The 25,510-nt window shown below is 33.7% G+C and overlaps 1 protein-coding gene across 50 annotated transcripts in view; it reads right to left on the bottom strand.

The window, feature by feature from the left end:
* The window catches only part of USP25 (ubiquitin specific peptidase 25), a 153,066-nt gene that overhangs the window by 33,077 nt on the left and 94,479 nt on the right, over window positions 1-25,510 (bottom strand). For 26 of the 50 annotated variants that reach the window (XM_081572643.1, XM_081572651.1, XM_081572655.1 and 23 more), the window contains 4 exons: window positions 23,579-23,649; window positions 22,685-22,913; window positions 21,072-21,272; window positions 12,550-12,689 (listed from right to left, as the gene is read on the bottom strand). In XM_081572643.1, the coding sequence (XP_081428769.1) occupies window positions 12,550-12,689; window positions 21,072-21,272; window positions 22,685-22,913; window positions 23,579-23,649 (641 nt within the window). Of the gene's footprint in view, window positions 1-5,168; window positions 5,265-7,500; window positions 7,615-12,549; window positions 12,690-21,071; window positions 21,273-22,684; window positions 22,914-23,578; window positions 23,650-25,510 lie in introns of all 50 variants that reach the window. The other 24 variants (XR_014077593.1, XM_081572657.1, XM_081572631.1 and 21 more) reach the window with 4 other exon arrangements.

Raw genomic sequence — 25,510 nt, 5'->3', positions numbered from 1 at the left:
ACTTCAGTCATGTCCGACTCTGTGAACCCCATAAACAGTAGCCCACCAGGCTCCCCCGCCTGGGATTCTCCAGGCAAGAACACTGGAGTGGGTTGCCATTTCCTTCCCCAAAGCATGAAAGTGAAAAGTGAAAGTGAAGTCGCTGAGTCGTGTCCAGCTCAGCGACCCCATGGACTGAAGCCTGCTAGGCTCCTCTGTCCATGGGATTTTCAAGGCAAAAGAATACTGGAGTGGGGTGCCATTGCCTTTTCCTGAGTAAAAGCAGCCCGACACAATGGACCTACAGTAAAAGACTCCAGGTATATAAAGTACAACAAGAAAACTTACTTACATTGTTAGAAGTTCAGATAACATCTACTTTTGGATAGGGGAAGAGTGTAGTTCACAGGAAGGATAAACAAGGGTAGTTTCTGGAGTATTATAATGTTCTATTTCTTGACCTGGTAGGTAGTTACATGAGTATGTGTACTCTGTGATAATTTACTGGGCTGTAAACTCATGAACTGTGTACTATTCAGCAAGTTTTATAGTTTAGTAAATATATTTTCATAACTACTTAATAAACAGAGAAGTAATAATAACAGGAATTTAAAAAGAAAAAGCAAACTGATAAAGTTATATCAACTGGGAACAATTGTTAGGAGGCAATGAAATAGCCAGTAAGGAAAAAAAGTTTCATAATATAGTAGTGCTATTGCTTCATTAAAATCCTAAGGGCACTTTAATAGGTATAAACAAAAAATATACATAAAAGAAAACTTAATATATCTGAAAGTAAATGAAAAAAATAATACTAATCCAACGATTTTAATTATGACATGACCCCTCCCACTCCCATACATACACATACAAGTAACTAGTACTTTGAGAATATTATTCCTTTCCTTTCCTTCTGGCTTTTATTTTTTTTTGCTCATCATAGTAGCCTTGTATTGCCTTTCTCTGGATTTTGTTTTTACATGACAGAAACTTCTGTCTTTAAGCCACTATGATTTGGGGACTTTCTGTTAACAGTGAAAACCAACCATAACAAAGTCATCTTGGGAGAAGGACTTACCTAAGTGTCTTTTCTCACTTATTTTTCCAGATCTGCCTGCCCAATAACTCTTTAGTATTCGGTTTATAGAGGCAGACCCCAATGTGGGAGGGCCTGTGGTTGAAATAGTAACTGCGACTGACTGGATTGCTAACCCTTCCTAATTCAGAAGTTAAGCCTTATCAAGGCCACTTACCCAGCAAGATGTAAGTTTCAATGACCAACTGATCTTTTTATCAGTAACAAAGGTAACATTTTCATCACATGGTTTTTCAACTAGCAAACAAATATAACATTTAAAAAATTGTTTTAATTATAATGCATAAGGAAATCTATATTTAGAAGTACTTAAATATGCACAGAGTTGAAAAACATCTTCTCACAGTAAAAAAGCTAATACAAAATAAATCCAACAAAGATTTTTCTTTAGTACTATGACAGGACAGAATAAATATTAAAAAAGAAAAAAAAAAGCAACAAAAAAACTCTTTATCTTAATTTATCATAAACCAAGCCTTATAAAGAAAGAAAATTAAAACTATACTATATCTAATTTAGGGAACATAGGAAGACAGAAGCAATCGTCATATGTTAGATTCTGTGCTATATACATATTTTGTGATTTAATACTGAATGTCAGCAATGATTAGAATCAAATGTCAAGAATGTACAGAACAATTAAACAGATCAATTGCTGTAAAAGGAATCAAAAAGTCTGTCAAAAGATCTACAGCCAAAAAAAGAGGCCAAGCTCATATGGTTATATTACAAGTGAGTTCTAGTTTACTCTTAAGGAACAGTTAATTCTTCTGTAAATTACACTAGAGTTAAAGAAAACAGGACAGTAAAGGAATTTAACAAGTATAACTGCAAACCTGGGACGACAGTCCCCAAATAAAAACATATAGCAATTTTATATTTAATATAGAATGCAGAAAGCCCAAATAAAATGCTACAGTTAAATGTAAATAGGGTATTTTTGAATTTATAAAATAAAAATTTATTAAAAACAATGTTTTAAGAAAAACTATAGAAAATTTATAATACCTTTGTTGAAGATGACTTTTTGAATAGCGATGAAACTCCAGAATTCAGAAAAGAGAGGAAAGATAGTATAGATACCACAGTATTTTAAAAACTGCTTTATAGAAAAAGGTACGATAGACTAAATTCAAACAAAAATGGCAGATGGGGAAAAAATATATGACGTATATCCAAAGAAAGAGTAATATATAATAAATGAGCGTACATCTATACCATAGAATACTAAATTCAAGTGGTATAGATAATGTGGTAGATATATTGGCTTAAGAATACTCACAATATGTTTCTGAGTTATAAAATATGAATAATTAAAAAATAATATGAATAGTAAAAGTTAAAAAAATTCTCTATGCATGTCTTTACAAACAAAACAAAAATATCAGAAAGGATATACAAATATTAGAAGTAGTTACAACAGGGCAGCAGGAGAGACAGTTGTTATTAGTTTTAAGACACCACTATTATTACTGAGTGACTGCATTTTGTATGTTATTTTAATTTTATATTATCAGCCAGAATTTTCAAAATGCTAATCATTTACCTATACAAAAAATATACATTAATTATAAATACATTCCTATATATATTTATATATATTATATATAAGTATATAATATATAAAATATATTTTATATATTCCTATAATTATATATATTTTTGTATATAAATATATTGTAAATATAAACATATCCCTATATTATGTATGTATAAAAAACATACATATTCCTCAATTACAGATAGATGGAAATGTACAGAAATAATAAACTTTAGAGATTTTCCGCTACATCAGAATCGGCAGGGAAGTTTAAAAACAAATATATGAGATACAGAAAATACACAAAGAGCAAGATGCAAAGGCCATCCTGAAAGTGACAGTGAAAGATCTCAAGATACTAGTTACATACGAAGAAGAGTGGAAAACCAATGCAGACTGGAGCAGGTCATAAAGCTCCAGAATAGCCTTCTACAAAAAAAACAAAACAAAGCAACAACAACAACAAAACACACAAAAGAACTAATGAAGAACAGAGCAAAAAACTAAGCAAAATACAACAACAACCAACTAATTCCAAAGAAAATGAAAACTGAGGGGGGAAAAAGTAAAATGATGTTTATCACTTAGTTCAACCCTAAGTAGCATACAAAAAGTAACAGTACAAGCTGAGAATTCTGATTTAATCAAATGATAAAATTCTGTTTGTTGATGTAGGGATAAAAATTGTATGTGTTAATGTGTGTATATAGGGCAGGAGAATAAAGAGAGCTTGTCAATCACATTCCATGGTTGGGAATTCAACAGGAAATAGGTAAACTAAGAATCACAAAATCACAAGCATCCTTCTTAAAGAATTAAAACCAAAAGGATTTGATGAAATAATTGAAAAGTGTTATCACTGATTGGGGGTGGGGGGGACACAGTGTGATTACTGTTGTTTATAGTATGTATTAATAGTTGGCTCTTTGAAAGTATCTATGTATTAATAAAAGCAAAGCTTCCAGTTCAATATAAAGATACCCAAACGTGACCAAAAATGACAGTGGTAGTGTAAAGGACAGATAACTCTTCCACAAAGTAGATGAACATTTTAGAAGACATGTATTTAGTGATTTTTAAGAAAAGAAATGTAGGTTACCCGGGGATAAGGCTAGACTTTTTAAACATAAAAGTTGTTTTTCTTTCTTTTTATGGTAAAGTAGTTTTCAAACTCTCTCATGGGATCTTAACAGAGCAAACAACTCATCTTAGGACTAGTTTGCCAGAACTCTAATCGTTTAGCACTAAAGTCCTGTATCCCAGGAAATCCTTCAGTCCCAGGCATACCAGGATGCTTGGTCACTCTAATTCTAACCCGTCTAAAGTATTTACTGATCTAAGTTTGCTATTAACAAGGCCTTTGTTTGTACTATACACTGAAAGAAATACTAAAAAGAAGTTTCTTAAAGATCTAGTTGAAAGGTGGTCGAGTATAGAAAAGGGAAATTTTTAAATTGTAAATGTGAAGAAAGGGAACATATAACTTACATGGCTTGCTGACGTGAACTATACCTCAATAAAGTTGTGTTGTTTTTTTTTTGTAAATAACAAACACTAAAGGGGAGGGAGGAGTGAAAAAAAGTTGATTATTTTTGATTAACCTAAAGAAAGTTGGGCTTTGCTGATAGCTCAGTTGGTTAAGAAACCGCCTGCAATGCAGGAGACCGCTGGCAAGATCCGCTGGAGAAGGGATAGGCTACCCACTCCAGTATACTTGATCTTCCCTTGTGGCTCAGCTGGTAAAGAATCTACCTGCGAAGCGGGAGACCTGGGTTCGATCCCTGAGTTGGGAAGATCCCCTGGAAAAGGGATAGGCTACCCATTCAAATATTCTGGGCTGGAGAAGTCCATGGATGGTATAGTCTATGGGGTCACAAGCGACTTTCATTAAAGAAAGTGAAAACCAAATGGAGTGTTTTCATCTTTCAAACATATAAGAACAAATAATACTGTTATCAAAACATTGTTAAGATCTGGTATAAGAGGGAAGAAAGATCTAGTCACAGAATAATGCATCAGCTTGATGACTGCATGTTTTGAAATAACTAAGATATTAAAATTAACTATGAGGAACATAATGGAGAAACATAGGATAATAAATGAATGAATTATTTTAGAAACAACTAAATGAAGAAAGCAATTTAGTATGAAATGATAATAAAATCAAAGCCACACTGACTAATAATATTACCAGAGGAGAAAAAAGATATTACCAGAAGCAGGTACTCAGTTCCTAGATGAGTTCTGCTCATCCTTTTGCTCATCAATACCCTGTATTTGCTTCAACTATATATACAATTCAAACTCCTGCTAACAAACCAGAGGTGTACTATTAGGGTAACTTGGGTAAAATGCTTTGTTTTTGTTGAAGTATCTGAATTAAAAAAATAATCAGTCTTAGATTCACGTATAAAAGAAACCCCCAGAACATTAGGTGGTCATGGCTAAGATAGGAAGAGAGAAATTACATAGGAAAACAAATTTAATTCAAGGAAATGAAACATTTTAAGAAGTTACTTAAAAAAATAAATAAAATGAAAATGTTCATTGTACCTTAAAGAACCCTGCTTCAGGGCCACACCTGTCATACACACTCCGGGATTTACCTATGGCCATGATAATACCTTGCATGTTCGGTGTCATCATGATCTGCCATAAGGGATTTAAAGTAAGAACTTTTGAATGGTTATCACAGAAAAAAAAAAAAAATCACAAAAACAAAATAATTCCTTTACATGCAAGTTGAAAATCCTTTGTTTTTTACTATAAATAAAACGTTGCACATTTTTTGGGTAGCAAATGTGATCTGATACGCATGTAAGTATCTCTCAAAATCTTCCATACAGGGCCACAGCTAGCTGGCATGGTGCCTTTGTGCGAAGTGCAAAAAGGCATCCCATCTGAACTGAAGGATTTTTTAAAAGGCACCACCTTCTTGACAATTTAGAAAAATGTGCTGCTCTCTAAGAGAACCATTTAGAAAAATCAATGTTCTTTTTATTTAAAAACATGCTTCTTCTTTAAGGCTTGGGGAGCTCAGCATTAGCTAAATTTCAGCTCCACTCTGCCAGCAGGCCAGGTACCCCTGCTTGTACAACCATACAATCTAAACATCTAAGCAGCAGCCCTGTATCCATATGACTTATTTTTAAGAATTACAAGGCACATGCACTGCTAAACTATCACTCCAATGAATTAAAACACACACACACAAAACACAAAACTCTGCCAATAGCATAAGCACTTGCACAAATGATAGTGTTAATGATTAATCACAATTCTATTTTTGTAAATGACAGAAGGCTCACCCTAAAACAAGCACTAAGATGCCTAATCAACAAATTAACATTTTAAAAATATTTTTAATACAACATGCCAGTTTCCATAATCTTCAAGTACCACCAACATAGAAATGATTAAATAGAAAAATGTACTGCTATTAAGCATTAAATATTTAAGTATTTTTTTGTTTTCACAATAGTTTATTTTGTATAATGGATTTGAGCTTCTGAGGATTTTGGTATCTGCTGGGGTCAGGGAGGGTCCTGGAATCATTCCCCCCAGATACTGAGGAATGACTGTATTCTTAAATGCTTATATGTTAAAATATCTGAAAAATGAAAATCTCAAGACACTATGAAGCTATAATATTGGCGCAATCAAGAGACTGCATCCATTACCTCTAATTCACTAAAACTACTGCCCATAGCATATTTTGGATCACACACAGATAGCTGGAATGTATCTAACTATTTGCTTCAGAAAATCCTTCTGATCAGTTCCTAACTCACAACTCTACTTCTCAGTCTCTTTACGGACCATGCTTTCTTACAGAGGCACAGTAATAGACACCTCTGATTTTGGTGATTAACTCATGAAAGTAAAGTGACTCATACAAGAGTTTAATTATAACCTTGAAGTCAGTCTGAAAAAAAGTTACTTGGAAAAAGACTAATATACATTCAGTTCTCATCCATGCCATTAATAACTAACAAATGATAGAATTCAGGATCTGTCTTCTCTGTTGTTACTATTCAGAAACAGTTTTACTGGCTTCTCTCAAACATGGAAAAGATCAAAATCGAAGAGTGTTAAGAAAAAAGTGGTAAAGGGGGGAAAAAATCTGATGGGATCAAGACAATAGCAATTTTCATCTGGATTCCCAAGAACCATATGACAGGAAGCAAAAGTGACTCCATAATGTTAGAAAACTAAGTGGATGAGAATTAACAGTGGAGTGATAAGAAGAGGTAAGATGAGGTACCCAGTGTACAAAATACTGGTAGGTATTTAGCAATGCTGATGAATTATTCAGTTCAGTCACACAGAGGTTGGGAAAAAAAACAAAACCAACCCCAGTCTGCTATATTGCAGGCAGTCTTCTGCACTGCAGGCGAATTCTTTACTAAATGACCCTCCAGGGAAGCCTATCTATTCACTAATATACATCAAATCAGACTGTAGGAATTCTGGTAGGAAATAGTGGGCAAAGTATAATAATTGATACTTCAAGCAAAACAGGAAAGGAAAATAAAAATTTTAAGGGCTCAAAAAATTTTTGCTATTTAATTAAACAAACAATTAAAACTTACCAACCTGAGGGTAAACAAATTCTGTGTGTGAACAAAGGAATTAATTCTTGCAATACAAAATTATTATTTTGCCAAATTCATAAGCTTTCTAGTTAAATTTTCACTTGAAATTCAAAGTATTTAATACTGTTAGCAATTGGTAAGGTAATTTCAGACTGTGGGTGGCAAAGCTGTATGTTATGCGGCAATAGACACAGTGTGAGGGTGCAGGCATGCCCAAAGCACTTGCATTTAAATAGCAAAAAAAAAAAAAAAACAAGTGGAAATAGTGCCAAGGGCTACAATAAAGGTACCTCATCATCATAACCCCCCTCCTTTGACTCAATCATAAATTTCCCTACATGAGGAATCTCCACCTCTACAACTTGCTGGTTAGAAGGTGGCTGGCTTGTGGTATTTTCAGGTTTCTGCAGAAAAAAATCATTAGTGTGAACATTAGAAAAGAGAACAATGGAAGCACTCAGTTTAAGTGCATAGACTGTTGATCCTTTTAAAATACCTGTATTTGTTTAGTATGAAATAAAACCATCTAAAGCTGAACATAAAAGCAAATGCATTAATTCAGTAATAACACAAGATCTCTAGCTTTTGCTTTGCATCTCAAGTATTAAATTAAATGTAAAAGTTTTTTTTTCCTCACAGAGCACCTTGGATTCCATATTTGTAGAAATAGTTAATACTGAAGTTGTATATCCTACTGTGGTCTTTATTGGTGACAGATTTATTTATTTTTAATTCTAATAACTCTATATAGCCTTTTTTGATATTTTCATCAAAATAAGATACGACCTCCTCCGACCCCAGAAGAATTTGTAAGTTTTCCTTCTCATGATTTTACCTTTCTATCCTTTCTAATAACTAATTATATTGCCACTTAATATCCACAACCTATTGTGTCTAACTCACTAGCACCTGGTATAATATATTTACATCACGAGTTCTCCATGAATTCTTGTTTTTGGAAATGCTGCTAGAAAGTGGTATCAATTTTTAACAACTCAGATTTGTTTTTTTGTTAAATTCTATGAACTTCACTAAACCAATGGAGTTGAAGCCAGTGTAAAATCCAGAAAGTGCACTCAAAGACACTAATATGGTTCATTCAAACTACTGTTCAGATTTCACAAGGATCCTTTTTTACTGAATAGATGACTACCATATTCACTATTTATCTACAAACAAATTTCAAAAATACTTAAGGTGCTTGAAAGCAGATTGCTTAAGTAATTTCAAATTGCACCTTTAAAGTTTTCCTAAGCAAAAATCAACTTAGTTTTGACATCAAATAAACAGAAAATTTTAATGAAAACGGAGTGGTCTTACTGCAGTTTAAAATACAGGTAAATTTTAGTAATGTGAGGATTTTCTGACTTTTTCAAAATACATATGCAGAAAAAGTTTAATTAAACAATAAAACAAGAACAGCGGCTAAGACTGGCCTATTTTTTAAAAAGAAATGCTATTTTTAACCATGACATTTTCAGGAAACGTTTCTTTTGCTTTGAGTCTTCAATTTTTCAAGAGAATATAACCAACCTACATGGTTATCATGATCAGGAGAGAGTATTCAGCTAACCCAAAATCTGATACATTAATTATTGTTCTATAAATGACAGAAATTATAAACATTATACTATTATGCTTCTTGGAATTGCTTATATTTGAATAATCTTAACTCAATATACTGACACATATTCTACAGAGATAAGCTTGATCCATGATATTTAATTAATTAATTGAGAGAGAAAAAAATAATAAAAAAATAATTAAGAGAGAAAATATTGTCCTAGGTTTCCAGTCACAAGAGTGAAATATAAGCAGGTAAACTAAGAAATTTGTCTGGACTTTTGGTGAAAAATTTCTCACAAGCAAACCAATTCAAACCAATAATATATTAAGAATAATAAATGTAAATTTAAGGAAAATATCAACCAGGAAATGCACTCTTTAGAATACTGATCCTTACACAACAACAAATTTCCTTTGAAAAAAATAATTGCACTTAGGAAAAATAAATGTTTTATAAACCTTTCCAGTTACCACAAAACAGTTTAAACAGCATATTATTAATTATTTTGGTGAAAGCTGAAAAAAGGAAGCAGCTTTGGGCACACATTCTATAGTATTTCTCATCAAGCTTAGATATCTTAATTTACCATAAAATTTTTCATATAAAGAATTTTAGGGTTCATTGAAGTAAAGTACAAGGATATTTAGGAGCTTCCCCAATGGCTCAGCAGTAAAGAATCTGCCTGTAATGCAGGAGCCCCAGGAAACATGGGTTCAATTCCTGGATCAGGAAGATCTCCTGGAAGAGAGCACGGCAACCCACTCCAGTGTGCTTGCCTGGAGAATCCCATGGACAGGAGCCTGGTGGACTACAGTCCATAGGGTCGCAAAGAGTTGGATACAACTGAAGAGACTGAGCACGCAAGCCTAAGGATATCTTTTCCTGTTAGGGTCACATCCTCTATGAACATCTTAATAAAGGCTGAGCTTAAAGGAGGTTAAAAATAAATTCCTCAGTTAATAAGTTGCAAAAATAATCAGATCACAAAGATTTTAATTAATTGTCCGAAATCTATTAAATACCCAATTTGTTAAAAAAAAAAAAAAAGTGGTCCCATAAAAGGGTGATTAGAAAGTTATATATTTTCAACCCCTTTGGATTCCTCAATATGCTCACAGCTTTTAACCTAATAATTCCACTATGGAAATCTAAAGAAATAACCAAAAATATAGAAGAAGTTTCATCTTTAGCAGTCTTTTTAAAATTATGTAAAAGCAGAAATAAATATATAAGAAGGGAATGAATAAACAAGAATTTGATCACTCAATGAATTATTATTAAGCCATTAAACATTTTTTATAAAGAATCTGCAACATGGGGAAAGTTGTTTAGTGACAGAAACATTAAAATATAAAATTGTATATGTAGTAAATCAACTACAAAAATATATCACAAACCTGTATATAAAAATAAGAATGAAAGAAAACATACTAACTTATTAAGTGATTAACTTTGGGTAGCGGAACTATGCATGATTCTTAGAGTCTACTTTTTTGTATTTTTAAATTTTCTAAAATATTTCATTTAAAATTAGAGACTCTTTTCTAAAAAACAGGCTGTCTAAACATCTGGAGAGTATCTCCTTATGGCTTCTGTGATTCTAAGCTTCTCAGTAAGTAAAATTTCTTACACTAATGTCAAAACTTTTTATACTGGAAATTTGTGAAATGGTTAGGATTTAAGTAACAAAAGGAAATAAAGAGCTACTTAAGGTCTACACTACATGCTAGGCACTTAAAAAATGATTTTAATTCATCCTATAATCACCTCCATTTTATATTTTTAAAAAACTGAGGTTTAGAAAAATTAAGCAACTTATTCAAGTTTGCAAAGCTTGCAGGAAATAAAACTAATATTCAAAATCCCAGGACTATTTAATCCCCAAATCTGAACACTCTTTGCAATTTACTTTCTTTGCTGTTATTCAGTTGCTATGACTGAGTCTTTGCGACCCCATGCACTGCAGCATGCCCACGCTTCCCAGTCCTTCACTATCTCAGCGAGTTTGCTCAGATTCATATCCACCAAATCGGTGATGCTATCCAACCATTTCATCCTCTGCTGCCCTTAGTTTCTAAGGCATACCTTTAAATGAGAAAACCCAGTAATTATAATGATCCTAAACAACTGGCCATGAGACCAAGAAACACTGGTCATACAGTCATGATCAACATACTCTAAGACATGGTGCAGGATTTATACAGACAATGGGACCAACCACTGGTTTACTCCAGAAGATAAGCCAAATTGAAAAATATTTATGCTAGTTAATCTATTTTCTCAATGCCATCGTTTTTCAACTAAAGGTAAAGCAGTAGGCTGCTACCTTATAAGATGATAACCATATGAATAAACTATCTAAATTTAAGTGCTAATTTCTACAAATTTAAACTGCATCTGATTAGCCAAAATAAAAAAAAAAAAACATGATTCTACATTAAGCTAAGTAATGTTTCCACCTTTTTGATATCAGTTAAAAGGATGAAACTTATCAACCATAATGTAGGCTCTAACAAATAAAAATCCTACCTAGCAAAAGCCCTAGCAAAATATGTTTTTATATCAGACAAAAATATTTCTGCCTCATATTTACTCCTGTGCTTTTTCTTCCTTCCTAAGGTGTCTTCTTCTATCATTCACCCAGATCTACTCAAAGAAGCATTTTTCAGGAAGTGCTTTAGAGTGAGCAATTCCTCAAGGTTTTTATAGTCTTCAGGGTATTTGGAGAATTTGCAATAATAATAAAAAAACTATATTAATACATTGTTTTTTATGGTAAGAAGATATGTAATCAAACTTTTTCAAAAAAGAAACTAAATTAAAAAATAATTTGTCAATATCACTTTGTTCAGCAAGATATAATTAAAAGACTAACCTATTAATTGAACATTTTGGTTAATATGGCCTTATAATATTAAAGACCACACTGTAATTAGAGGGTTACTGTTGAGATTAAGTTCAGTAAGTAGAAATTATGTGTTGAAATGTCTTCTTTCTTTAGTTCTCTGGGTGGGCATCTTCAAATCCTAAAATTAGCTACTGTGAAACCTGTATTAGAGCTGTTTGTGCTCACTAATAAAATAAAAAATAAATACCTGTAGCAACTGAATGGTCTTACAGTATGAAATCCTTGAAACATCTCTCAGAATGCCATATTCACTGAAACATAATACAATACTAATTTGTTCAACTTACTTTTATTAAAAGACACAGCTAAATACTTGAAAATTACAATAAAGGAGGTTAATAATGACAATTTGACACAGGGCCCTTGAAATATGCATAAACTGTTTTATAATAACCTATTTATCCTGCTAATATTACTCTAACCTAGATTATCTAGGATTTTGTTAAACATAGTCCATGGAGCAATGAAAATTATACCCTATATTCCCAACTATTCTAACGTTAAGACTAAATACGGAAGGCAGGCTGGGAAGGAGGTTGAGGGGAAGGAAAAAACAATGTTAAACTCTACACTTTTCTTTTGAAGTTCCAAACCAAATGACCAGTTTGGCCTATGATTATAATTTTTCATAATTCTCTAACAGGAAGCTAAAAACTTTTTTTTTTTAAGAAGCATTTAAAAAGTTATAGCTGAGGAAATTACAACCTGGCAGTTAGGTGACACCTACAACCTCTCATCATGTTCACGGCAGAGCTATCCCTTGGCCAGGTCTCTCCTGACTCCCAGACAGGCCACTCTCCTCACACAGCTAAGAACCCTCGTGAACATGGATGGGTCTCAGAGAGCTAAAAGAAAAATTCTTACCGACTGCAAAACTGTTTCAGGACTTTTATCTTCATGCTCATGTGATGCCTTGGTAATTATTCGAATGGTTTCTTCTTTCAAGTGCTTTGAGAAATCACTTCTTGATGGCTGCTCTAGATATTCTGGTTCTCCTGCTTGTGCTTCACGAGAAAAGAATCAATTGTATATCTAATATATAAATCAGTGAGTCTAGACTAAGATGAATTTCTTATTTACTTCTCATTTGAAGTTATACATTAATTTTACTTTATTGACTCTAAAGTAATACATGCTTCAAACAACAGTACTTCCTCTTCCAGAGTTTACCAAAAGAAAAGAATCAAATCTCAGATAGGTCAAATAATTACTGAAGAAAGCACTCATTATAATTTATGCTAAGAAATTTATTGTTAAGTTTTTTTTGTTAGGACAAGTATCAAAATCTCACTTTGGGTCATCACAGAGCACTGGGTTGAGCTCCCTGTGTTATACAACAGCTTCCCACTAGCTATCTATTTTACAGATGGTAATATATATGTTTCAATGCTACCCTCTCAATTCATCTCACCCTTCCTTCCTTGCTGGTCCACTAGCCTGTGTGGGATGGGGGCTGGGGGTGGGAGGGAGGTTCAAGAGGGAAGGGATGTATGTATACTTATGGCTGATTCACGCTGTTGTACAGTAGAAACCAACAAAACATTGTAAAGCAATTATCCTCCAGTTAAAAATAAATTAGAAAATAAAACTGTGAAACCTTAAAAAAAACAAATCTCACTTTAGAAAATCACTAGCATTCTACCCAAGAACAAGGCAGCAGGGGGTTGTACAACAATCGTGGTCTGAGTTTCCACAGAGAGCACAGTAGCTGTTTTTCTGGCCACAGTATTCTTTTTCTTACTTATCTAACAAAATCCTAACCATGAATGAACCCAGCCTTCTACCTTTTCTGAACCTGTTCCTGATAGCTGAGTGTTGTCAGAGGAAAACAATTACAATTTGCCAAACTAGGACCAATATAAACTCAAGAGTTCAAATACTACTTCTGGGAAGAATTCCTAAAATTATATCTACTGTCTATGTTCTGAGTTCTAAATCCATAGATGCAACAATGTACTCTGAATGTCCACTGGATATTTAACAGACAAGCCCAATATTTATCCTTATGCAACCTACGAGGCTTTATATAAGTGGGCCTCTGCCTGTCTCTCCATCACCTGGTGTCCTTTGCTCAAAAAGAAACACATACTAGCCTTTTTTCAGTTTATCCAACACACCAGAGAAGAGGCTAACCATCCAACTTCTGGATCTTTCGTCATTTTCTTCCCTTTGACTGTTTGGTCAACAACTCTCACTCCTATACCTAATAACTTCTATATATCTTTTTGCTTAAATGGTGGTCAACAACTCTCACTCCTATACCTAATAACTTCTATATATCTTTTTGCTTAAATGCTGTTTCTGCAAGGAAGTATTCTCGATGACTCCATTTCTAGAGCAGGGCTGCTCAGCCCCAGTACTGCTGACATTTTAGGTCAGATGATTCTGTGGTGTGGAGGGCTCTCCTGTGTACCCAGGCATCTACCCACTAAATACTAGTAGTACTGACCCCTCTCTCAGCTGTGACAACCAGAAATGTCTCCAGTATTGTCAAGTGCCCTCTGAAGGTCAAAAATCACTCCCATACAAGAATTACTGCTCTACAGTAACTTATACTTCCATTTTAACAGTACTTTCCCCCAATTACAGCTTCATTACTGTTATTTGTTTCAAGCCTATATTCCCTGCTATACTGTAAGAATCTCAAGAGCAGGGGTGTTATCTCCCTTTTGTATTCCTATTTCTTCCACACTGAGCATATAATAAGCACACAATAATTTAATGAAACAAATGAATTAGTAAACTAATGAAAGCATAAAAGGAATAAGAATGTACTCTAAAATATTGCACAATGTTACTGGGATACGTTGAGTACCTGCTCAACCAACTGGTGGGAAACAACAGGACTACTGTCATCCTTTCCCAAATCTGATTAATTTAAAACCTTTCTCAAAGTGAAATATTATTAAAAAAGAAATACTATAATTTCAACATAGATGCATGAGTATTCATTCATCCACTGAATTTTAATTAAGTGTCTATGTGCCAGGCACTAGGCCAGGCACTGGGATTCAGTGTTAACAAAGTGGCCAGTCCCTGTCCCCATGAAGTTTATAGTTAACTATGGAAAAAGTTATTAACCAAAGAATTACACGTATGAATTGTGATATCATCATAATACATTATAGGAATAAAATGGGGCAAGGGTAACTTAAGATTATGGGGTATGAGATAAACTAACGTTTCAGTTGAAACATAATGAATTAGGTGGAAGAATGAATAGCCCATGAAGTGAGCATGAATTTAACAGTCGAACTATAGACTATAGTATAAGAGGGGAGAAATGGCAAGAGATGATGTAGACAGGGATAAAATGAGGCCTTTGAGTCATGAAAGTTTTAATGGCAAAAGGAAGTGGATAAACATTCTAAATACAATGACAACACGCTGAGTTGAAAGAAAATTATTCTGGCTACAATGTAAAGAAAAGATTAGAGAATCAAGTAAAACCAGAAGTCAGTAAAAGTACTAAAACAGCAATATAAGCTCTTTGCCTTGCTTATAGAGCAATATTAGCAAGAAATGACTGTGCTTTTGGATAACAGAGACAGTGAGAAAGGGAGAAATTGGTTAGACTCAAGATACATTTTAGACATAATGGTTTGGAGACTGATGTGCAGATGTCTTGTATTTTTGGTATGAGTCATTAGGATAATGGAAGTGAAGTATACTCTGACAAGGAAAACTAAAGGAAGAAATGATTACAATGTTTGTGACAGGAAAGAAGTCCAAAAGAAGTTAAATGTCTCATTTCTATATTTCCTAAGAACTGCAATGTTCTTTCAGTGTGCCTGTATAATAGATTAAGTTAAGAAAATCTTAACCACTACAACTCCAGTTTAGCAGAGCTTCTGCTTCCTGAAAGTTTCATGGTTTAGTGGCTTAAGTCAGCTGTTTTAGGCCTTAACAGAGACAAACTTCTTGTTGCTAAAGCTTACATTACTTGTGTTTTCCCCCTCTGTCTCTTCTCATTATAACAGATAAAACATCAATGCTTGACAGTAGGTTGTGAACTTAATGCAATGCGGGTCAAGAAATTCATTTGCCAGGACACTGGGCTAAGCCAGGGAAACCTGGACAATGTAGGTAAATAAAGCTCTTAAGAGCAAAAGTAATTTTATCTGATCAACACAGTCAAATGTCTCCAGGGTTAAGGCTTCCTTCCTCATAGGGATTTGAGTCCAAACACCTTATGTGATGCTGAATGATTCTGCCTAAATGTCATACAAAACTATTTCCTCTAGAATTTTCTCTGTGCAAATATCTTCCACGGAACTTATAAGAGTGGTGCTGTAATCACAGTAGGGGAACCTACAAGGATTCATGTTCTGGGAGTTTGGAAACAAAAATCCAAACTTCATTCCCAACATGTTTGATGAGCATGTGCCATTTTCAGTACTATGTTAGGTATTAATAATGTTAAGAAAAAATGACATAAGATTTACTCACTTTAAGAAACTCTCAACAAAATCAGATAAATGTATACTCCATTACAGTACAAAGTGCTAAATGCTGTAACAAACTTATGCACAAGGTCCTAGAGAAGCACTATGGACCCATACACACACTTGGGAAGATGTTGCATGCTAAGAAAGACTTCCTAGAAGAAATGCCAACTGAGCTGAGTGTTGAAGGATTTGTAGAGAAGATTATCTTGGAGATGAGAAAGATGATTCCAGGCAGAAGGAATAGCATAAGCAAAGGCACTGTAAGGACAGATAAAAGATTAATAAATTCCTTGCTACTAATGAGCCTTTATAACGGTAAGCAAGACAAAATATAACGTTGGTACTGAGAACAGATTGGGACTAGAATAGGGGGAAAAAGACAACAGTTGCTACAGGGGTAATTAGAGAGATTCATAAAGATTTGGGGCTATTAGGGAAGTCTTAAAAGTGGACAAAGTTTCAAGAATAGTGAGGATAACAGGACATTTTTCAAATTAGGGATACTTCATGAGCAAAACCATAATGACAGGAAAAGACCCTACAAGGAAGAGTGATAGAGAACAACCTGGTTTAGATGAAACATGCTTATAGAACAGTGGTCATGGAAGAATTACAAGGGATTCAGATTTAATAGAGGGTAAAACAAAAAAGAAAAGAGGTTTTAACTTTATTTTGTCAAACCAGAAGAGTAAAAGACATGTTCACTAGAACAAACAAATAACCAGAGGAGGAAAATAAAAAGCTCATTCCACTACCCAGAGAAAAATACTTAAAGAGCACTGCTTCAAAGAACAGCCAGCAGTCCATTTTCCTTATAGAAATGCATTTAAAGTCAGTAATTCCCCCAAAGCAGTCTATAAAAAGCCATGCTAGGCTGGCTGGCTAGAATATCAGAGAAACTTTTAAAGGCTTCAGATTCCTAGGTAGCACCACAAACAAAATTCTCAGGAATGTGGGAGGTAGAGGCTTAGGAACCAAAGTTAAATCTACAATTTATCTAAGAAAAAGCCGTAACAGCACCACATATTTTTTACTTTTTTTCCTGAAGTATAGCTATTTGGGCTAACCTTTTAAAACAGCTACACTCCCATACACCGAAGATCACTTCTAGGAAACTCATTATTGCAATTTCCAAAGGGAATGAAATCAAATCAGAAAATATTTAAGGGGCATCTATCATGTGTCATGCATTATGCTACATTCTGGAGATTAAGATAAAAACATGACCTGGTCCCTGCTTTAAAGGAACTTAAAATACTGAGGCTACTGAAAATATCCTAAATATACTGAGAATATTGTCCACTCTACCAGATCTTACTCTCAGGAACCAACTGTACTTTCCTGGAATATCAACTTATTTTTGACTTGTAGACCATTTTTGCTTCATTTTTTCTATCCTTATTTTTTGGTTTCAGTTTCTTTTTTGCTTTTAAAATCTGAGTATGCTATAGAGACAGATTGTAAGGACTTCAAATGGTTTCTGAGTAAGATATGAGTAACACAAGCAATATAATAATTCAAGCAAAGTTCCCTCTTCCTCAGAATATGGTTTTATTCATATAGCCTAGAGCCATGATGCTTAATAAGAGGTACACTCAGAATTATCTGAACATCTTTTAAAAAATATATACTCTGGACCCTTCCTCCATAGATTCTGATCCCAATAAGTCTTAGATGGTATGTCCTCAGAAGCAGTCTCCCAGGTAATCCTGATGTATATACCAGTAGTAAAGAACTGCTGGCTAAATCTCTAAACATAAGTGTTAGGTAAATTTTCTTTTGCAGATTAGAGAGGTAGTGTGATACGGATTGAAGAATACTTTCCTAACACTTATTACTTAGTTTCAATAAGACAATGAATCATGCTGAAGAAGTGATGCCTATGGATTTTTTTGGTTATCTGTTAGCAAAAGAGGAACAAATACTAATTTAATTAATGCTATCTAAATATTCTTATTTGGAATATCATTCTGAAGAAACTGGACTTCAATGGTTCTTAGGTTATAACTTTATTGAAAAGATTTTCAGGGAGAGGAGAAAAATCACTCTGATGGATTTTATGAAGAAGATCTCCTTTTATTACTTCCACTAGTCACTCATAATCCTAATGTACACCTGAGAGATAAATACAGGTTCTCTATGATATTATGAAAGTATTATATCAAATTAAATTATCTGAAAATTGTATGGAGAAATAGGAAAAAAAATGGCATGGGCATTAAAGTAAAATTTCTCTGCTAATAGAAGGAGATAAGTAATGCCAATGAACAATATAATAGATTCTCTTATTCAATTGTGTATGTTAAAAGGCCCTGCAATGGAAGATAGATTTCTTAATGTGATATGTAAGATAAGATAGTGGTAGAAATCAATTTTTAATCAATACTCTCATACACATCCCAAATTTATAGATTTACAATATTCTATTTCTATTAACTCAAAGTGCCTATTTCTAGCAATTCTACAGAGGACACACAGTTTTCTACTGAGGCAGCATTGTCATTGCCTTCTAAAAACTCAGTCCTGAAGATAACTATCACAACAGTTACATGTAAATTGACCTTTACCATCTCTTTATTTTTTAGTTATTCTGGCTCCTCTCAGCTGCATTTCTCTTCAAGTTTTTTTAATACTAAAAAGAGACATGAACATATATGGACAATGCCCACTACTGAATTTTTTAAAACTTACAAAACAGGATATAAAGTGTGTAACAGGAAGTACTGATCAGAATAAAAAGGATATGGAGCATATAGATGTGGCCTTTTCATAGAGAGGGACTATAACAAATGTAAATGATGGGGAAAAGCTGGCAAGTTCTGTCAGATAGGAATATTAGTGGGGAATATGTCTTAGTTTGCCTTAGTAAAAATAAAATGTGTTAAGTCTGTAAATTTAGATACTCCTTGTGAGAAACAGAAAAGATGAAAAGCAGACCGTATAGAATTTAATATTGTGATGCTACAAAATATAAGTGAACCAAGAATAACACGGTTGGAGCTTGGCCAATGACTAGAGGACTCATCTTCATCTGAGTGCTCAGGTGCCACTAACATTTACGCCATTTATGCAGCCCTGTCCTCCCACCAATACGAACAGTCAGAAGCAAATGGAGGTGTTAAAAATTAAGTGAAGAATAACAGAGTAGCTCCATCTTGGGGTAAGTTCTAGGGAGTAATTTCGAAGCAGATAAGGGATGAAATCACAAAGAGATGGAACCAACTCAAAAATGACAGGAACTATAACAAAGTTACTACAGTTATTTGAACTCAAAAACCTCTTGATAGCTACTGAGCTATTTTATTTCCTACTAACATGGGCAAGGTTACTATAATGAAACTGCACTGTTGTAAAACTATAGAGTTCCACCTGCTCTACACGTTGGCCTTTGATGTACGTGAAGAAAGTGCAGTCCTCGTCTGGTATAGATCACCAAAGACTACAATGGTGGTACTGAAAGACACTGTACTGCATACTGCATTTATGTATCAATATGGCAGTATAATACCGTTTTCATAGTCTTTTAAAAATGCTGAATCAATGCTGCTTAAAATCAAGATCAAGGACTCAACTATTCAATTTGCATGAAAACAAGTTACAAGTCTGGAAAGATTTGTGCATGCCTATACATCAGTCACCGGAGAAGGCAATGGCACCCCACTCCAGTATTCTTGCCTGGAAAATCCCATGGACGGAGGAGCCTGGTAGGCTACAGTCCATGGGGTCGCTAAGAGTCAGACATGACTGAGCGACTTCACTTTCACTTTTCCCTTTCATGCACTGGAGAAGGAAATGGCAACCCACTCCAGTATTCTTGCCTGGAGAATCCCAGGGACGGCAGAGCCTGATGGGCTGCCGTCTATGGGGTCGCACGGAGTCAGACACGACTGAAGCAACTTAGCAGCATACATCAGTCACCACAACATACTGTAGTCTTACAGATCTCTCACTGAAAGAATAAATCCGTCTAAAGTTCAAAGGAGAATGCTAAAACTTATCTAGGTAAAAGTGCATAGGAATCTGTCTGTAAAAGACAAAATTAAACAAAGCATTTAAGAGAACGCTTTCTTAAAAAATAAAAACAAAATACACAAACCTTACAAAAAAGGGTGATTCAGAATGATCCACTCAGAGTAAATAAAAAAAAAAGGGAGAGACAAATGAGTTTAAGGAAAAGATCTAATATATGTCTTCTCATTTCCCTAACCACTGAACAGAAATAGTACCTTCTTTACAATACAAAATGTCATCTTAAATTATATTCACAACTTAATCATAAGATGAATCTTAAAAAAAACCATTGGACATTGTATTTTCAATTGTGCTAGAATGTATTTTATTTTTGTAGTCTTATTCTTAATATTTTATTGATTTCATAAGCTAATAATTATAGAATTGTTAAAATATTTATATTTTTATATACTTCTCATTTGTTTTATAGATTACACAGATTTTCTTCACTTGGAATATATTAAAAATTTAGTTGCTGCTAATTTGTCCTTTAAGAATTCTGAAAAGAATCAAATAAATACTCTATATTAATACTATTTACCAGTAGTGTTATTTTGCTTAAATATGAACTTATTAGAGTGCATTCTCTTGAAAGCTTTAGTGAATTGGCGGTTTCACAGTTTTTCTAGGTATCTTGCCAAGAAAAGTCAATCAAAGTAGGCAACATACATAGACGGAGAGTTAGCAGAATCATCTCATTCAGCTTAAAAATGGTATATATGTATATACAGCGTTATCTAGCAAAGGGGTAAACTAAATTGTTGCCTTTTATCTTTGAGTGATGGAATTTCAGATTTTGTTAATTGGAGTCTTCATATTCTAGGATAAAGTTTTTTGCTCTTGCTTTTTCAATGAGTATATCTTATTTTTACAATAATTATCAATGATAAATATGAAATTGATAAAATGCAATAAAAATGGACTAACCTGTTGTCACAGAAGACTCAGACTCTCTCAATTTCTGAGATGCTAGAAGTTTTTCCTGCAAGGCTTTCTGGGCAAGTTGTGCATCCCATTCTTCTAGTTCTTTCTCAAATCGTTGGTTGTCTTCCTCAACAAAATCTCTTAAGTCAGGGGGTAGTGTTTCTATTCCAACAAGGGCCTGCCCAGTTTCTTTATTAAACTCCTCTGCAAATCATATTTCAAAAACTATTATAAAATTAAGGATTAAAAGAAAAATGCAAAGTTCAAAATAGAAGGTATTTCAAATGTTAAAGTCCAAATTACTACCATCTAGCAAATCAGTATTACCTATATATTAAAAGAAAACTCAAACAAATGCTCAGAAAAGCAGGATACAAATACATGATCATCCATTATAGGTAATGTTCTCAGCTTTTATTTTTATTCTGAAGAGTAAAAACAATGAAACAAGACATAAAGCCAAAATTGTTGCTACTCAAACACTGACATAGCACTACTTTTTCTACTATAAAATACCAGATACTTGATTATTCATGAAGTAAAACTTACCACAAAATGAGAAGTAACGCATAACCCCAAAGCTCAAAACAGAACTAAAATTCTTTTCCATCTGAAGCAGTTAAGTATAGCAATATATTTATATACAATTTCAAATCTAATCAATATAGCAAATTTTTTTTAAAAAAATCACATAAATAGAATCTAAAAAGGTTACTCAACCTCTACCACACACACATAAATTAAATTTTAGCTTTTCAGTCATAAATAAGCAAGTTTTGCTGAATGGTTAAATACAAAAGGAAAGTTGATTTCTATCAGTCTCAACAAACCTTTATTGCATGCTTTCTTTTTTATATGCAAAGTCTATATTAGAATATGAGAAGTAAAAAGATTAAGACCATGTCATAGTATGACATGGTCCCTGTCTGTGAGCAGATCAGAGTGAAGTAGGAAAGGCAAGACAGCATATAATTCCAGCACAGTAAGTGCCCAATACAAGTATGGTATGAGGCGATAAGAAGGGATACTTTCTGGCAGGTTCAAGGAAAACTGCAAAGGAGATGACACCTGAATTGAATCTTGAGAGATGAGCAGGAATTAGGCAAAAGAAGAAATAAGATCATCATTGGCAAAAATAAAAAACCTAAGAACATATTGATATAAATATGTGAAATGATTTGGTGTGACCCGAAGAAGTTTAAATATCAGTCAAGTATTTAAAGTTTGAAATGGAGAGTGGTTATAAATAAATCTGGAGAGACAATTAGAAGCCAGATAATGGAGGCTTTACAAGTTAGGCTAAGAAGTTTGAATATGAGTCAATGTGTGATACAGTCATGAAAGGGATTTTAGCAAGGAGAAAAAGTCCAATTTATATTTTATAATAGTTACTATATAGTTAACTTTGAATACAAAATATATCCCAATTCTCAGCCGTGGTCACATTACATTTCAATTCCAGTTTTCTCACTTACAATAACCCAAAAGCATTTTCCAAATATATCCATCACCTTCTTGAGTAAACTACACTTAACTAACCACACCAGAGACCAGAATCAAATTAAAGAGCTAGTTATTTAAAAATATATATTTCCCTATATATTTCATATTCTTACCTTGTATTAAGAATTGTGGTTTGTCATTTATGTACATTAAACAGTATGCACTGGCATTTCTGTAACCACCAAAAGAATCCCTCACTAGCTCTTCCCATGATGATTTTGTTACAGCAATATCATTGTACTTCATCCACCTGTTTTCACGATGATCAAAAATGTATGCCCAGTAGTGTCCAGCATTAGCTTGACCTTCATGAACTAAAACAGCATGTAAACGATAAGGAACCTAAACATGAAAACAGAAGAGTTAAACTGCAGTTAAGTACTCTATTATAATAACATCTCATGAAACTCACAAATCATCTGATGCGAGGGTTCTCTCAAAGCATATGTTTTTTAACATGAGTAAACTGGCTGGGGTTAGAGTTTTGACAAAATTAAACTATGAAATAAAAAAAGGCAGGGAAGAGGGAGGATAAGTAAACTAAAGACATGTAAAGCAGACAGGTGTGTAAAAAGGATGATTTTCAAAACTCTGGAAATACATTTGTTCATTTATTTAAGCTATCTTTAGAATAAAGAATTTATATAATGAATATTTATACATTTAGCACATGATTTGTTTAAATTTTCATAATTATAAATTGGTGGTAAGTTCAGCAAATGGCATATATAAAGAGCCATTATATAAGTCTCAAAAGTTTAAATTTAACTGAGGCCTTTACCTTCTCACATAATCTTAGTATCCTTAAACAACCATATAATTTCTCCCATACAATCTCTTAAAAATACTGAAGCACTTTGAAAAATTTTAATAAATTTTTTTACAAAAGAATAAAATGGCAGGGAATACAGAGAAAAAATAACACAAAGTATGATAAGCTAATATAAAGATAAATTAAAATATGTAAATAATTTAGATAATGCTTACTAGCTCAAAATTCAACTTACCTGGATCATAGATTTGTCAGAGTACATTAGCTCAATTGTGCGATGGATTCTAGATATGCTTTCCTGTAAATCTAAGGATAGAAGATGCCATTTAATGATCAAAATCAAGTATGTTTCTACTGAGATTTCTAAGATAGGGAATAAAGGTTTTTCTACAAATATGCTAGAGGAGTAAGAAAAAGTTTCTAAAACTGTTCTTAAAACATTACTATTCAGAATCTGTATAAAATGAATTCAGTTCTCCTTAATAAAAGATGCAGCACAAATGAGAAATTAAAAACCAAACAAATACGGTTTATTTTAAAAACGAACAAAGCCAAAAACACTGAATTTTGTTCAAATTTATAAAAGAAGGTTCCAATGAAAATTAAAGTTAACCCCCCCACATATTTGTATAAAACAGGAAAACTTTACAATGAAATAAAGTAACTTCATCACATATCACACACACACATACATATATATGTAACTGAATAAAAATCCACTATAATCACCAATGGAAATAAAGTTGTGAGACTCCCATTACCCACTACTTCTACTTCAAGTAGAAATCTATCCTACACAGTTACTTAGAGGCAGGGATGTGCAAAGCTATATTACCCATAATTATTTTTTAAAAACCGGAGACAACCTAAATATCTGTCATACAGTATAACCACATTATTCTATGAGGCTATTAAAAATAATCAAGCAGAAAACATCAAAGCTTACCAAAATAAAGGAAGTAACTTTAGAATAGGAAAGGCCTTTTTTTTTTTTAAGCTTGATAGAAATCCAGTAACCATAAACGCAAAGACTCCTCCCCAAATTAAAAAAAAAAAATCTACTGTGTAGAAACAAAAACAAAAACCAATATAAAGAAAATCAAACAACAAACTGGAAAAATATTATCTGCCACATACACTACAGGTAACAGGTTAACAGGACTTCCCTGGCAGCTCAGCTGGTAAAGAATCCACCTGCAGTGAAGGTGACCCCTTCGATTCTTGGGTCGTCAGGAAGATCCCCTGGAGAAGGGACATGCTACCCACTCTAGTATTCTTGGGCTTCCCCGGTGCCTCACACAGGAAAGAATCCACCTGCAATGCAGGAGGCCTGGGTTCAACCCCTGGGTTAGGAAGATCCCCTGGAGGAGGGCATGGTAACCCACTCTGGTATTCTTGGCTGTAGAATCCCCATGGACAAAGGAGCCTGGCAGGCTATCCCGTCCATAGGGTTGCAAAGAGTTGGACACAATGGAGCAACTAAGCACAGCACAACAGGCTAATATTCACAACATTTAAGTTTCTATTAAACAATAAGACAAACTGTTCAATATAAAAATTGGGTAAATCCACAAATTTATTAAAAAACAGAATTTCATTCATGATTAATGGAATTGAGATCAAGACACTGTAATACCATTTTCATTTCAACTATCAGACTACAAATTAAAAGGTGTCCAGGGCTAAGGAGAATACTGGGAAACAGGGTGTCTCACATAAAATTAGTGAGACTAAACTGGTTCATTGCTTGGAGGGGGTGGAAATCTTTAATACCTGATCCGTAGGTCCAAAATCATATGACATGTCTCTCAAGTTCCTCAATTTAAAATGACTAAAAGTGGACTCATCATATTCCTACTTCCTTCCCCAAGGCGGAGGCGACCCACCATTCTGGCCCTTTTCCATAATACCTTCTATCCATTTAGTTTTTGATACCACCATGAGTAACTGAGGGAGTCAACCCTGATACCCCTCTGTCTCTCACCTCTAGTCAAGGACCCACATCTGTCAGCTGTCTCCAAAGAAGAAACCAAATTCATTTATTTCTTCCCTAAATGCTACTTCCCTGGTGTCAAAAGCATCTTAGTTTTCAGCTTTCTGACTGGAATCTTACAGAAACAAACATAACATGCCTAGTTCAGTAGAAAATTATCCAATAACCTAACAG

This window comes from Giraffa tippelskirchi, chromosome 2 (genome assembly GCF_054371585.1).
Source record: "Giraffa tippelskirchi isolate mGirTip1 chromosome 2, T2T-mGirTip1v1.2.pri, whole genome shotgun sequence".
NCBI classification, from domain to species: Eukaryota; Metazoa; Chordata; class Mammalia; order Artiodactyla; family Giraffidae; genus Giraffa; species Giraffa tippelskirchi.
Note: the sequence above shows the minus strand (reverse complement) of the source record. Positions and strands in the feature narration are given on the sequence as shown.